This window comes from Falco peregrinus, chromosome 1 (assembly GCF_023634155.1).
Source record: "Falco peregrinus isolate bFalPer1 chromosome 1, bFalPer1.pri, whole genome shotgun sequence".
Classification (NCBI taxonomy): domain Eukaryota; kingdom Metazoa; phylum Chordata; class Aves; order Falconiformes; family Falconidae; genus Falco; species Falco peregrinus.
In genome coordinates this window covers 29,513,716-29,529,836 of record NC_073721.1, presented here as the reverse complement: position 1 = coordinate 29,529,836, position 16,121 = coordinate 29,513,716, and the positions used below count along the sequence as shown (strand labels likewise).

General features: G+C 40.8%; 1 protein-coding gene across 8 annotated transcripts in view; it reads left to right on the top strand.

Annotated features, from left to right (window-relative positions):
- BTRC (beta-transducin repeat containing E3 ubiquitin protein ligase) overlaps positions 1-16,121 on the top strand; it is a 122,436-nt gene that overhangs the window by 81,424 nt on the left and 24,891 nt on the right. For all 8 annotated transcript variants that reach the window (XM_055802064.1, XM_055802052.1, XM_055802093.1 and 5 more), the window contains 2 exons: positions 11,031-11,262; positions 15,894-16,080. In XM_055802064.1, the coding sequence (XP_055658039.1) occupies positions 11,031-11,262; positions 15,894-16,080 (419 nt within the window). The remainder of the gene's footprint in view (positions 1-11,030; positions 11,263-15,893; positions 16,081-16,121) is intronic.

Below are 16,121 nucleotides of genomic sequence, written 5' to 3'. Positions count from 1 at the left end.
ACACCTTTCATGCAGAGGCCTCCAAAGATGTTCTCAGCATTGAGCTGTGTTTTGTCGCTTACATTGAGCTGTGTTAAGTCTGTTAGGATACATCTGTTTAACTGATAGACTCATGAAATGGAGTGACTTGCCTATGGCAGTACAAGAAGGCAGTGGGAGAGTTAGAAGTAAAACTCAAAAGACTTGTCTCCCATTTTCCTTTCTCATATTTACATTGTACTGCCAGCTTTCAGTTTATCAAGAATTAATAAATAATAACCTATGATTGAAAAGGGCTGACACTGTTTCTGTTACGAGATGTTTCTCTGTCTTCAGCGTTGTGCAGAACTCAGCAGAGTTACACCTTTTGAGTTTTACTTAAGTGGCGTTACTCAATATTTGATGGTGAAATAGAAACACGTAATTCACAACTGCAGGCGGCCTGTCAGCTGCTTTGGGATGTTTGTCAGCTGCAAGGGAGGGTGAGATGGCAAGACTTCTTTATGCTGTGAAAACTGAAAATTTTCAACAACTTTTTCATTTTGTTTCTTGCTACATTTCACGTTGTACACACAGATGACATGATAATCCTTCAGCTGGTCCTAAATTACATTTTAAAATAGAGATCAGTTAATTATAGCAATCTGAGTATTTTTATTCAGTTATAGAGTGAATTTCTCCTGACACTTGGTTCTCCTGAATTTCAGATAGACTAGTGGATGTATTCTTAATTATTCATGTGACAGCAAGAAGTAAATCAAATAAAAATTACGGACAACCCTACCCAAGACTGCTTTGGATGAGACCAGATAGTCACAGCTTAGCATCTATGGCTCTTCTGTTTCGAGAGTGCTAGAGGGAGCTCTAACCCCTTGATCAAAGGAACAGGCTATGAATGGTGCATCTGTTCGTTTGGTCTGTGGTAGGAAACATTGAATTCTCTTAATGTTTAATTTTGTTTTGTATCAGAGGTTGCGTATTTTTTTTCCAGGCATGATCCCATATTGTTCTTCTTAGATGAGAAGATGCAAATAGTGTGGTTTTGAGTATACTAACACTAGACTTGATACAGGCTATTGTGAGCTGACTGAAAATAAAGGAAACAAGTGAGAGGTATTGCAGAGGTGTTTATTATTAAATAGCATGCAATGTTAAAGTCTAATATTCCCTTCCTTTCACAAAGGAGGACAATTTTCGCATTAGAAGACCTACTGATATTTAAAAGAGAATATATTTTAAACTGTTGTAAGGAGAAGCTACTTTACTCAGCATGTAATTTGTTCTTAGATGTTTAGCCAATTATAGTAGAAATTAAAGAAAGGGTTGGTTTTTGTTAGATAGATTTACAATGGGATGCATCAGTGCATGAGGATTGAAGAAATTTCTCACGTTGTATGCTCCACACTGATAACATTCTTGATATGACAGGAAAGTAACTCTCAGAAGTGGGATGAAAAGAAGAAAGGAAAACTTACCCTGTATTTACAGAAAGGGAAATGCAGGTAGATTGATGCTATTTTCACTGTTTATTAGTCTCATTAAAAGGAATAGTAGAATCATACCTTATAGTGAAAGAATATTATGTGGAAAATGCAGTATGTTGAAGGACCTGTTCTGCCACAATTTACTGGGGTTTTTATGTTGCTTATATTTAAACAATTCCAGTTTGACTCTACCATAGGGAGTAGAACACTGGAAGGCTCCCTCCTTCTTTTAGTTGGAGGGTTTTTTTCTGGAAGATTACTGGTGGCTAAGCACTGAGTCAGGGAGGAATCCCTATTGTGATAGTCTGTGACTTGGGCTTCTGAATTGTGCAGTTTGAGTATCAGCTGATAGGGACAAAGTCTGCTTAGCTGTGAAACTGAATATGCCTTCCTGAAGTGCTGTTATGGTCAGAGCTGATCACTTGTTGTGAAGGGTGCAAGTTCTTGCCTTCTGTCATATATCTTATCAACTTACCACTTATCACTTATCAACAGTGTTTGGCCTAACCCAACCTAATGAAATTTCTGAAGATACAGAGTTCATTAGAGAATGTCCTTAGCTTGTATTTTTGGAGTCTGTTGCTCAGGTCATGAATCTCTTGCCAGATGCCAGTGGAAAGAATGGACGAACACAATCTTTAAGTCATAGAAAATTTTAAGTTAGAATGGGACTTCTGGAGATCTGCAATCCAGCTGCCTGTTCAAACGAGGATTACTTCCACAACCAGCTCATTTTGCTCGGAACTTTGTCCAATTGTATTTTGAAAATCTCCCTCTTAGTGACCTGGATTTTGCTTGCTACAGCTTGTGCCTGTTGTCCCTCTTCCTGTTTTGATGCTTTTCTGAGAAGACTCTGTCTCACTTTCCTCTGTAACACCCCTTTAGGTAGTGGAAGGCTAGTGGAGAGCCCCCAGTCTTCTCCAGGCCAAATGCATACAGCTCCCCTAGCAATCCTAGCGGTCCTCCGTGGGAATCAGCCCAGTTTGCCACCAAGGTAGTGTTTGACTGCCAGGTTAGCAGAACAGCTCATCTCGAGAAGACAGTGCTCATTAGTGAGTGAGACTTACGGGATAATCTTCTAGAGGTTAAAGGAGGCTACAAGGCAAAATCTGTCAAGATTTTGGCTGCAGCCCACTGACCAGCTTTGACCTGACACTGTGCAGGAGTATTTAATAAACTTTTCCTCTCACAGCTGCCTCTGTGGTATCCGCTAACAGCAGTAGTATTGGTATCAGCCAGTGTGAGCTGCTGAGTTGTCCTCTTCTAGATCTAGCTGTACTGGTGGAAAAGAATACCACTCAGCCTTCATCTGGCTGCTGCAGGTTGCTGCCCTCCAGGATCTGTCAGCAAAACTGTAAACCCGCTTTCAGTTAAGATGAGGTGTTTTAGCGTAGACAGTTTAAATAGCAGGTCTTTGCTAACAAGCTTATTTTGACTGAAACAGGTTAGGGAGTGCTCATGTAGCCAACTCTGCCAGCAGATCTAAGGAGTACATTTGCAGTGGGAGCAAAGCATGTACGTGATTCTTGCGGTTCTTCAGAATGCTGCTGCATTTTTGCTTGTTGCGTCTCTCCAGTACACCTGGAAATATGTTGAACTCCTGCAGCTGGGAAATGGTGTATGATCTCCAGCATGTGTCTTCATGACCTCCAGTTCTGAATTGATCGCTTTGCCTTTGCCAGGTAGTTTGGTGCGCTTGTGCCTTCTTTGATGTTGGTGGCAAAATGCATCTCCAAGGAGGAAACATATGGAAAATAATACTGGGTAAACTATCTTGGAGGGCTTGTGTTTCTTGATGAAAAAACTTTACATATATAGAATCACAGTGTTTTGAAAATCACAGTAGTTTATTGAAAGCAGCTAACAAGTCTTTTGGGTCATTCTTCCCTTCTACTTAGGTGTTGTTCCCTGTAATATAGTTTTCACTGTTCAGCCATGTTTTGGATCACTCAAGTCCACCTACCTGTTCCTGGGTGCTTTTCTCTCTGAATTAAGGGAGTACTTGGAGCAAAAAGAAAATCAACAATAACACCTGTAAAGAGTAACTTCAGTCACGCAGTAGATCATGCTTGGGCGTTTTAAAAACAGAAGCAACTGTTCCAGAAAACTATGAAACTGCTGCTTAGAGCATACCTTGTGCCTTTGCCTGCTATAAATGAGCCCTTTGCTGCTATTGGCCATTACCCGATGACTTTAGTAGGCTGGTTCTCCAAGTGATAATGTGCATAGTCCTTCTCCATTAACAGTAATAACATGTAATGGTCCCAGCAGTTCAACTCTGGTTCTGGTAGCCATACCAAGGAAGAAAGCATATCCTTTGGTGACTTCCACTGGAAGTGATTTATTGTTACTGGAGGATCTGCTCGGAAATTTGTGTATGATCACTTTACAGCTAATAAAAGGTGTGCTCTGAAATCTGGCTCTTTAAGAGTGATGGCGTCTGCCCTCCCCCCCGTATGTCTAGATAGGCATTTGGTCAGGGATCGTAGTTTGGGAAAGTAACATATGCCAGTGCTGTGCTGATGCAAGCAGATTTCTCATCACTGCTTGTTATTTGCAAAGACAACTTGGAGATAAGGGAGGAGGAGGAGAGGGACTCCCAGTTCACATCCACTGCTGGCATCAGAGACATTTTATTTTGGAGGCTTTTGCCGATACTTAAAATCTAGATGGGAGACCTATATCAAAGGAAAGTTTACAGTAAGAGCTACAAGATTCCAGACAATTAAACTTTATTAGTCTGTCTGAAACATTAAGTATTAGCTTAAAAGAATAGTTTTTTAATCTCCTCTCCCTGTTGCTGTTTACTGTGTAGCAGTGTGGGAGGGGAGCATCTTCTCCAGCAAAGGTATTACTGCTGCTCTTTGTGTAGCTGCTGTGCAGGTGCCCATGGCTCAGCCCTGGCTCCCCAGTCCCTGGTGAGACTCCGCACATTACTTCTCTGGTGTCTGCAGCTTTCTGTGTCCCTAAACCAAACCAGCCTTCTCCCTTTCTTCTGTGTCTGAGGTAATATCCTTAGCCACTTGCCCTCCAGGCTGTCACCATAGTACTTACAATGGTACCTCTGAAAACTATTGGCCCTCCAGGATTTCAGAAAGTGCAGCAGGTTGGGCTGCTGTGTCCAGCATAATTCCACTGATCTTTCATCTAGATGTATCCTTTCTTATCAAAGTTTTTCTGCAGGTGATTAGAAGCCAAACGTGGACAAGCAGCTAAAAGCCCCAGACAGTCAAAATTCCAGGAGACTGTTAATTTCAGATTGAGCGTGTGTTTTGAATTTTCTCTTGAAAATAAATAGTAAAGATGCTGTGGTTTCTTTCATGGTGCTTTCTTTTTGACTCTCAGATGTGATTGATGATCATCTGCTTCTGGGTTACATTCGTTTTTCAGAATGTTTCAGTGAGCTTTCCAGCGTGGAAACTAATTCAGTACTGAGCGAGTAAGTCCATATATGTGCTAAACCCATGGTTAACCTCACAGAGACTGTTATGTGAGATGGAGGCGGACAGAAATGGGTAGATTCTAAACTGAGCTTTTAAAATAAAAGTAAATGGAGTGAGTTGTTTAATGACCTAGCATTGTAGCCTTGCTGTCAAGTCAAACACTGGAAAAACAGGTTCATCCTGCAAATGAGAAAAATGAGGAGCTGACTACCCTACTCATGTGTTTCAGGTGCTAGGCTCAGGAGATCCTGCTCTTCATGATGAAACACCCCCTTGCCACCCCCCAGTTCTCAAAGCAAAGGATATCTTTAATAGGAAGCTGCCAGTAACGAGCTGCAAAGGACTTATTTCCTCTTTACTTAGCCTTGGCAGTCTGGGAATCCGTTCTGCAGCATTTGGTAATTACAAGCCTAAAAAAGAGGAAGCACAGCCATAGAAATTGAACCTGTATCCTCTTAATTACGCTACTGCTGCCTTTAGGCCATGCAGACAACACCCTTTCAATAGGAATCTCAAATAACTAGCTCTGCCCTTTAGCATGGAGGCCTGGCATACGTTCTCAGCTCCGTTTCACCATTTTTGTTAACATTGCTGCATTGGAGTGGTATTGAGTGGTTGATACTGCATCATGGGCTGTAGCAGTTTCATGGCCACACAAGTAGCTTTGGAAAAGCCAACCGTGCTGAGGTTCTCTGGCTAAGAGCAGCTTTACAGGCATCAGACCGAGTCATCTTGTTGCCACATTGGTACTTTCTTAATCCCTCTACTTTTCCCACACAGCTTCTAACATGTTCCAAAATTCCTGAGCTTTGTGCTGCTGCTGAAACTAGTTTCATGTCTGGATTCACTGTTGTGTTTATTCTTAGTGTGATTAATCTTGAAGAATATTCAAGATACAGAGACAAATGTGGCTTTGCTTTCATTGTGAAGTTCCCATCTTGCCCCTACTCTGGACATACACCTCCATGGTTCCTTTCTTTGTCATCCCATTGCTTGTTTTTTTCCCCCAGTGTCTTTTATCTTGTGAGTAAAGTTTGAACAGTACGCAGAAAGTTAACTGCCTGGAGTCTTTTAAATATAAGTAACACGCACCCAGTAATAAGCTGTCGGTTGTTTTTTTGCTGCCTGCAAAGAAACATAAACACAGCGCTCATTTCTGGCAGGTTTTTACTGTCAGAGTTTCTCCTATTATATTTATCTTACAATTTGCCAGGGGGTGAAGTTATTAAGTTTTAGCAGCAGCCATCGATCAAGTTCACAAGTTAACACGATAAAGGCTCTGTGCCGCTCCGATCCGGGAAAATGATGATCCTCACTCGGTAATTAACTAAATGAGAAAGTTAAATCTTACTTGAGAGCTGGGAGAGATGAAAGAGAGGTGTTTGTCAGTTTCTCAGTGGAAATTAGAAGCAGTTTTCTGCAATTCCCTAAGCTGCTGCTCTGTCATATTTTACATAAGCACTGGGAAAACGTCTTGTAATTAGTGCTGTCATGAAGGATTTTTTTTGCTGAAGGATGTTGGAATAATTCATTAGATTATCAAGAAAGGCTTGTGTCCTGAAATGATTAGCACAGTGAAATTTAAACCATTAACGATAACAAGTTTAGAGCTTGCTGCAGTGCAGAGGCACCCGGGGTATGTCTGTGCCTATTTCAATCATTTCTTATAATTAAACATTATGTCCTCTTTTTTCCTCCCCTTCACTAAGACCCATCCAAAATTCCTGTTAAGGTGGCTCTGTCTAGATCAGTGACTCAACTACAACTGGTGGCACAAGCAGTTGGAGGTGAAATGCTGTTGTTGCAGATAAGCAGTAGGAGACGTCTCTCTGTGTAAGAGCCTGAAGTCCCAGTGAGTCTGTGAAGGAGGAAAGAAGCTCAGTATGACCTGCTGGTGCTGCAAGATTGAAGGGAAGTCCCTTCCTTTTGTCTAGAGAAAAACTGAGAAATTTGCAGTGGTGGTCTAAGCTCTAAGTCTTTTCAGAGCTTCAGCATGAAGATGTCTTGAAGGTTCAGAAGGTCCCAAACCTTGCTGGGATCATTTAAGCCATTCTCAGTATTCTGGGAGACAGGTTCTCTTTTCCTTTGACTTCAAGAGATGTCTTCTTACCATAAGAAACATACAACCTGAATTCATCCACCCTGTAGGAAGTGCCTTAACAAAATCCTCTGCAATGATTAGAGGACATGGTGGGGTTTTTTAAAAGTATGTAGAAGCTGTGACCACTCACATGGTTGGGGAAACACTATACCTGTGCTAGAATCAGAAAACTGTGCTTGTGTTTTTTCTGTGCTTTATGAGGCTCCTTGGTCCCCTGTACTGAACAAAAACAAAAGTAGCCTTTGTTGTTATATATAGGTTACAGCTCTTATATACCATGGCTGTTTTGTTTTACATGCAGAGCAGTAGATTTATCCAGGCTTTATTTATCTGCGTTGAAATATTGCACCTTCCTATAGTTGCAAGCCATTATTTAGATTAAAGTCCTTTCATATATTAGTCCTCTTCTACTTCACTGGGCATACAAATGTGCTTTGTGTTAAATGTAGCCATTTGGAGAAATGGTCTTGTAATTATGGTCTGCAGTGGAGCATAGTACGTAGATCCCTGAGCTAGTACCAACCTGAGGCACTCAATCCCCTGGGTTTCCTGGCACAGCTTACTCGCTCAGGCACGCTGTTGTAGGAGAACACCTCTACTGTTCCTGCAGATGAGTAGCTGTGCCTAGAGCCAGCTGGGGCACCTCTCAGCCCTTGCTTACAGGGGGTTGTCAAAAGGGAGTCAGAAAAGCTTTATCTGTGCTGAGTTAGTAGTTTGCTCTGTTATACCCAAACTTCCTCCCAGGTGATGGGCTACCAGTGCTTATATCTTCTTTGCCATTTTTGGAGGTGAAACTTATAAAAAGCATGACTGTATACAGTGAATTTGGATGGATATTTATCCTAGCACTGTGGATGGCGTGTGGGACAGGTTTTTTTCTTTTTCACGTGAGGCCTGGTTGTTGTACAAGGATAGGGAAGAGGCTGTAGATGGTGGTGTGCCCTAGGAAATAGTTGCTTTTACTGTTCTGAGGTGGTTTGTCGTGAACTTGAGGCAGTTGATCAGAATGGTTGAGTCATCAGGGTTTCTCAGGAAGCCAAATCAATTCTCTTACTGATAGTAACTGCCCTCCCCCCGGTGCTTTAATAATACAGATTCTTAATGTTGTTGTTTTGGTGTTGCTTTTTTTTTTAATAAGAGGTCTTTTTCACTGAACTTCCAGTGGATTTTCAGGAATCTTCAGATTGAAATTCTGGAATTGTATTCTAAACTGCATAGCTGCAGGTGTTCTGGCAGAGGCATGTGAGTATGTATAGTGATTTGGGAGCCCTGTGAGTTTGCCTATCTCTACTCTGCAGAACTGACGGGTTTGTGGCTTGCCCTGTCCTCCTGGTCCCCTGCTTATGTAGACCACAGGACCTGCTGGGCGCACCATAGCTACCTCTGGGCTTGTCCTCACTCCTTTTGGTGGGAAGATAGAGCAGGCAAGGGTGCATACCAGGTCTCAAGTTGACATTGTCAGAATGCAGCTAAAGTAATGCGTGAACCTGAGAAATAGTGTTCCCCTGCCTGCTAATCCAGACATAAACACTGTAACATGTATAGTGCTTTTCTTAGCAGAACCACTATATAAACCTGGAGTTTGACTTCTAGAGCTCTTAGAAGTGTTGGTCAATGGACTCTGTAATTTACTTACAATTCCCACCCAAGAGGCCTGTATTCACTTGGGATCCAGGCAGAATGGGTTGTTTTATCCCATCTAAGCCATCTATCTGTAGGCACATAAGCTGTAACTTGATTTTGCAGATGTTGCAACTTCTGTTTGATACCCCAAACCGATGTTTTAGAGGTAATGGGGAGCTGAAGGCTGCTGGGAGAAGGGTGCTCAGGAGTCAAGGAAAAGCCAGAACGTGGTACCACCCCATGAAAGGAGTTGCCCCTTTTGTGGTCTTTGCACATCAGCTGTCTGCCCCACTCCAGCTCAGCACGAGCCAGATTTCATGGTCTCTCAAATTAAAAGGCAGAGGTATAGGTTTTCAAAAAATGCTTTGTAGAGACAGCCTGTTGTGAGATGCACAGCAAAGAAATGAGAAATGAAATGAGTTCAAGCTTGTAGAATACGGCATCTCTCTGCTGTCTTAATCCAGCATTTTTACAGGGGTGTCTGTTTTGTAGGCAGCTTAACTGCAGCAAAAATGACCAGAATCCCTTAAGACCGATGTTCAGTACAGTCCATTCGTAATAATTTTTTGCCAGGCTGTTGCCTGCTGTGGATGTTGCTAGGAAAAGTCCAGCCTTTCACACATAGGACTTCATGCCCACAGTCCCTTTAGAGATTTCTGTATCTAAAAAGTTGGCCCAAGAGAGAGTATTTCTTTTCGGCTGCCCAGCACTGGTTCTGTGACCCCCTTGCAGTCAGTGCTGTCAATGTGATGACTAGTGAAAGTGTAGCTCAGCCATAGCCCTTGTCTTGCGTGATCTTACTGACCACAGAAATTCGCAGGGAGGAGTGGGGATAAAAGTAAAGTTGAAAACACTGAGCTGCAGAAATGAGCACCGAAGGTGTGATCTCCATGTTCTGATGAACTCTCAAAAGTCAAACCGTAATTCAGAAATAGAAGAAAGTGCTTGTTAAAAATCACAGCTAATTACTGGCTTTTTCTACCAGAGGAAAGTCTGTGCAGCTCTGCTGGAAATGCTGAAAAGAATATTTAGGTGGATTTTCTCTAGAAAATGAAATGTACATAGTGACTAGTTGGGTAGATTTTAAAATCATAAGATTTTTGGGGTTCCAAAGTCAGGATTGCTGTCAGGGTTGGAGGAGTATTGAAGTACAGGAATTATTTACTCCTGAGAAATTCCTGCATTCCAAACCCAGTTTTGGTAACTAGATTTTGTGGTCTCTAAATAACCCACTCTTTTGGCACTTCCTGAAAAAAGTCTTTTGTGGTTTTCCTTTTCCTGTAAAATCAGTTAATTCATGCATTTCTTTTAGATAATTAGATATCTTTGCAGAGAGATTTAGGTACTACTTCACCCCTTACCCCTTAAAGTTAATAAAGTCTCCTGGTGAGGTTGATGCCTGGAATTATCATCATAGAACGTAAATATAGCATCCCTCCATCAATGTTCTATATATTCTGATATCTGTAATTTGGTTTGAATGATTTTATAAGTTTTAGAAAACCTCTAAATGTATTTTGTAAATAAAAAGGATGTAATAATTATTGAATGTTATTATGCTATTGTCTGGTGTTAAACCATTGGAATGAAAGAGAGACAGTCACGTGTTTTCAGCATTTAATAGAAACTGTTTGACCAGTATAGGAAAAAATAATTTCCCACAGAGTTAATTTTACTTGGACTAAAGATATCCTTGCAATGCAAAATGTGCACTTTTCTTCCTGTTAAATCATTTAGAAAACAGAAATTTTATCTTGCTATCAAGTAGTAAATTGAAATGTCAGTGTTTTGCTTTTCCTTGAAACTTTTCTTTGAGCTGAGTCTTTCTGACAAGATATTAACAGTGCTCAGAAAGTTGAAAATCTTTTCTGTGAAAGAAGTACGTACCAAATATCAGGGTGTGTTTTAGCTGGCTTTGCTCTCAAGGTATGATTTTATACTCGGAAAAAGTACTATCAATTTTTTTCTCATCCATTTCATGCATTCCCTATGAATTTTAACAGCAGTCCATTCTTTAGCAATAAAACCAGAATACAAATGCTGTTTTCTATCGGTGCATGGAAGTAACTGGTAACTGTAGACTAGGAATACAAATGAATTTTACAGTGTGCACAATGTAAATAAAATTGTGTTTGTTAAATTGCCACTCAAGGTTTCCCATTGAACCAGAGTCCTTTGTGTGCAGCTTTGGCATGAGCCAGTGCATTGTCCTGCAGGGGTTACAGCTCGCGGTGCCAGTGCTCCAATTGACAGCACCAAATGCGATATGTGGTCTCAGCCAACTTTACGTATCAGAGTGCTTTTTTCCTTCTATTTTCTTCCCCCTAAAAAAATTGTACAACCACTTCAGCTTCTTTTCACATATGTGATCTGGGATGTTTTTCTCCTTCCTGTTTACAGACAAAACTTGCCAATGGCACTTCCAGTATGATTGTGCCCAAGCAAAGGAAACTGTCTGCAAGCTATGAGAAGGAGAAGGAACTCTGCGTCAAGTATTTTGAACAGTGGTCTGAGTCTGACCAGGTGGAGTTTGTGGAGCACCTCATCTCCCAGATGTGTCACTACCAGCACGGACATATAAACTCATACCTCAAACCTATGTTACAGCGGGACTTCATCACTGCACTGCCAGGTATTTCTGCAGGCAGAAGGAGCTTGCTTCTCCATCTTGTCTTTCAGAAAACTATTCCACTCTGGCCTACCCTGCTGGAGAGGTCTCTTCTTAGGGTCAGTTTGCAAAAACAGCTAATAGCTTTTGAATGGAATGCTCTATACTGGTGTGAAACATGGCAATGTTTTACTTTGTATTCCTACCGTCTCTCAAGGCATGATCTACTACCATCATGGTTTGGCTAGGAGTAAGTGATAGCTCCTATATGTATTGTAAGTCTAGTCATTGCAAGCCACAGGGCAGGTAGTTGTACCCATAATGACTCATAAATAACGAAAGTTTTTAAAATTAAAATTACTGCTCTTTCTGGTTGCTCAGCTGAGGTTTTGCTTTTTTTTTTTTTTTTTTTTTTTTTTTTGGGTGTCTGTCTTTCCTAGTAAAATACCTTCCTGAAGTCATTGCTTTGATTATGTGTTTATTGCTAATATGAGAGAATGGAGGACGTAAGATGAAAGGATGGAAAAAGGATGGAAATTGCTTTTTTTTGCACCTCTGTAGCGCTTTCCATTGAAAATATTATCCCAGCTGTTCTCAGTTGTGGCACTGGGTGTATCTCACCGAATGCACACATAGTGTATGTGCAGTTTTATATTGGCCCTGTCTTATAGATGAGAAGACTGAGACAGTGGGAGATAACATATATACAGTAGTAGAGTTTCAGAACCAGACAGAAGTTCCTGGCTCTTTGGTCTTTTTTTCAAACCATTAGATTATACCACTGTAGATAGATAGACAAATAACTAATAGATTAGCATTCCCATGGCATAGGTCCTTAGTTTGAGATGGACCTGAGCAAGAAGTACTACAGGTGTGGTATTCAAACAGCTAGTTGAAGAGAGGACTTTCTTGCCAAAAGCATATTCTGTGAGTACCTTCGGAGAACTGCTGAATTTGTTCAATCAGTCATTTGATCATTCTTCAGAAAGGATTTCTCAACATGAAATTTAAGTTTCTAGGATTAAAAGACAGTAAAAAGCATGTTTAATAGTGAATTTTGCGAAGCATAAAGGCACTGCAGGAGTTTTGCTATGAAGTTAAATACATAGACTTACTGGATTTTTAAGGTCATAATCAAATGGCTGTTGTGGCATTAAAAAAAAATCTTAGTTATGCTAAGTACCTGCTTTATGTTAGTTTTTAGTAGTCCAATGACAATAATCTTGTGTACTTAGAGCAGCATTATAACTTGTGGAGCTGTTCTGTTTCAGAAAAACAGAGAGGGTATTTTGAAAGTGCACTGGTTCCCCCACTTTTAAAGTGGTAGTATGCGTATAGTTGCATACACAATTTTTCCAGGTCTTTCTCCACAAAATTCCATCAAAGCAAGCAAGCCCATCTTGTCTGCACTTCCTTAATTTCATCCTACAAGCCTTTTTCTGAAATTTTTGGGCAAATGTTATAATATTTGCAGAGCCATTCAAAGTTTCCTAGCCATACCTTATTTGTTAGTGGTCTTTTCACACTTAGCAAGGAAGCAGCTAATTTTACTGTCTCAGAATGCAGAACAGATAGAAATCGGGCAGCTAATACGTGAGTATTTGAATAGTTGTGGGAACTGTGTGCTTAAATAATGTATCTGCATCAATCTGCATATTTGCAAAGTGTTAATGTCCTAGTGAATATAGCTCTAGAGGAGAAAATTAATGGCAAGGAATTAGACTGGTGCAGACTCTGCAGTCTGTGCAGGATGTCCTGAGTATAGGTAGGTTTCTAATGAGGGGAATGGGAAACGGGAAGGTAAGGAACTGCCTAGGAAAGAGTGATCAACCTAAAATTTTAAATTGTCACATAAATAAAAACCCCTAAACTCGTTGAGTGTTTTTTTAGCTTTCTGAAATTCTCAAGTGTTCAGTATTCTGATTTCACTTTTATTCTTTCATTCTTTCATGCTCTTCCCCCTTGAGTGAATAAAACAATAAAGCTACTTCAAAATCATGAGGCATCTTATCTCTGTCCTCCTAGCACTGTCCCCAAGAATGGCCAGAATTAAAGGTAGTTTTAAATTATGGGCATGTTTTACTAATGTAGACTAAAATTGGCTCAGATTATTTTCCCAGTACTTTGAACAGAATTGAGGTTGTTTGAAAAATACAGCTTAACTGTGTACTTAATGAACTTTGTTCTGTTTCTGAAAAATAAGGTCTCTGCTTAGCATTTCCAAGCTGTTTAACATTTTTTATGAGGAAAGTCATTTTTGTAAGGGTTTCATGTGTGAAATAACTGCAGCATGCTTGTTGGTATGGAGGACTGAAGGGCTAATCATGTTTCACATGGATTTAGCAAAAACTTTTGTGAGCAGAGATTTCTCTTCTTCAAGGAAGTGATGCTTTGTTAGGTGTAAGTACAAGTTAGGTATAAGTTGTGGTGTTCCTAAGAAACAAAATAATAAAGTTGAGTTTGCAGCCAGGCCAGAATAGCTCTACCCATCCACTTATTGTAAGTGTGAGGACAAGAGGCCAAAACATTAGTATTCCTTCTTTGCGAAGGGTCTAGGATCAATATCAAAGGATAACTTACAGTCATGGAAGTAGTTACAACACCTCATTGCAGCAAGATCTAAAGTGCAACTACTGATGAATCACAAAGGGCAGGTGGGTCAGAGGCAGACTTGTGGGTGAAGATTACTGTGCCCAGTTTATGCAGTGTACCCCTGCTTCTGAAAGCCAGTGATTGTTCCCTGTATAAAATAATTTATTGCTGTGATGCTGCTGACATAAAGCCACCAGTATGGGTAATACACAGGCAGGCATTTGTAAATGTCCTGGTGGGTCTGCAGATGTCTGTGGGCTCATTGGAAGCGACACAGATAAAGAAAGCAAATATGCTATTTCCACCCAGTAGAGAGAGCTTAGGGCTGCAGGTGTCAGGGTGGGGAAACAGGGGGGATATGATGGCCATTTCTGCCCTACCAAATCGTGGAATTCCTGCAAATTCCAGCTCACATTCACTAAAACATTGTATCTCCTTTTCCATGAATTGCTGTATAGTCAATCTAAATTTACAAACACTTTTTTTTTTAAAGAAGTTTATATAGTGGCTGTATATATCTTTTCAGATTAAATACATAATAAAGGCTGTTGATGCTTTTATTTTGCAGGTTGACATGTAATTTTGCATCTATAAAGATAAGAAATGTCAGACCTCTTTCTGCACTCTCTGGTTGTGCATGGTATCATTCACATGCTTTTTTCGTGTATGAATGGAAGCATAAAACGCTGGGCAGAATGTCTCACCTAAAGTGTATTATACATTTAGGATGTTTGAAAGGACTGAGAAGAGGCATGCTGAATTTTCTCATTTTTATGCATTGGGAGATAATTTTGACATCTTTTGGTTAACGAAAACAAAGCTTGGACCTTTAATGTCTCATGAACGCTAATCAGAATCAGCTGACTGCACCCAGTTTGGGTTTGCAGAAGTTCAGACATGTGACTATAAAAATGCACTGGCTGCTTTTTCTTTCGCTGTCACAAGCCAGGCCTGGTCTTTGAGGCTGCTGTTTTAAAAGCAAGAAAAGACGTATTTAACTCTGTCCCAGATGTGAACCAGAGGGAAAATGCATGTAATGCCAATCTGCCATGCTTCCTTTTTGGTTGGTCTGAATGTTATGCTTGAGGGATGATGGGGTCTAAACCACAACTCTCACAAAGCCTGTGAAATGTGACCTGTGAAGTGAGATAATCTCTTGATGGTGCACCTCACTCGTGAATTAAACAGCCTCCAAGAGAAGTTGTATTTATGAAACATCTTATTTAAAAGGCATCTTATTTTTCTGAAGTCTTGCTGGTGATTTGAGTGGGTAAGGGTGCATTTTTACTGAATACATCCATCCAGTTAACATAGTGTAACCTTCCCCGGCCCCCAGCTACACAGATGTTAGATCAGGCTGCTTGGTGCTAACCAGGCAGTTGCGTTACATTTTGCTCCAGCCATGTTGAAATAGCCAGTTCTGGTATTCACACTGAAAGATATTTGCAAATTATGCCATTTTGGTGCATATTTTCCCTCCACCCACTAAAATAAATGAAACTAGCAAACCTGCTTCGCTTTCTCCTTACACAGCCTCTCCTTCCCTCTCGACTTCCTTGTGCATCTGCATATCTTTCCCTCCCCCATGTCTAAAGGTACCACTACCCTTCAGGGCACACATTGGGAATATATATTTTTTTCTTCATTACGTTTAAAAGCTACTGCTTTAGCAAAAACAGCTTTTGAGCCGTTGGAACATGAGAACAGCTGTAGCAGTGAGATGAGAAATGGTCCTAATATAGAGAGATTTTGGGGGCTGCGTTGCTGAGTTGGAAATGCCATCCATAGAATATCCCCCTAGTGCTAAAACCCATCGAAATAGATTGGAATGACTTCTTGGATTCTTTATTATTTTTAATGACTTGTTGTGTTATATCCAAAGGAAGTTGGAGAACACTGTTCACTCCTGAACTTAGCTGCAAATGCTCTTCTGTGCATTTGGTCCAGCTCTGCATGCAGAAGAGATAGAAAGATAGGGTATCTTTGTACTAGCAAGGGGAGTTGTTTTAAACTCTGTGTCTCCCCCCCAAAAAAAAAATCTTTTTTTTTTTCTTCTCCCCCAGCTCGGGGATTGGATCACATTGCTGAGAACATTCTGTCATACCTGGATGCCAAATCGTTGTGTGCTGCTGAGCTGGTGTGCAAGGAGTGGTACCGGGTGACGTCGGATGGTATGCTGTGGAAGAAGCTCATCGAGAGAATGGTCAGGACAGACTCCCTGTGGAGGGGGTTGTCAGAGAGGAGAGGATGGTGAGGAAACTGCATCTTCACCTCTTTTGACCCCATTCAGG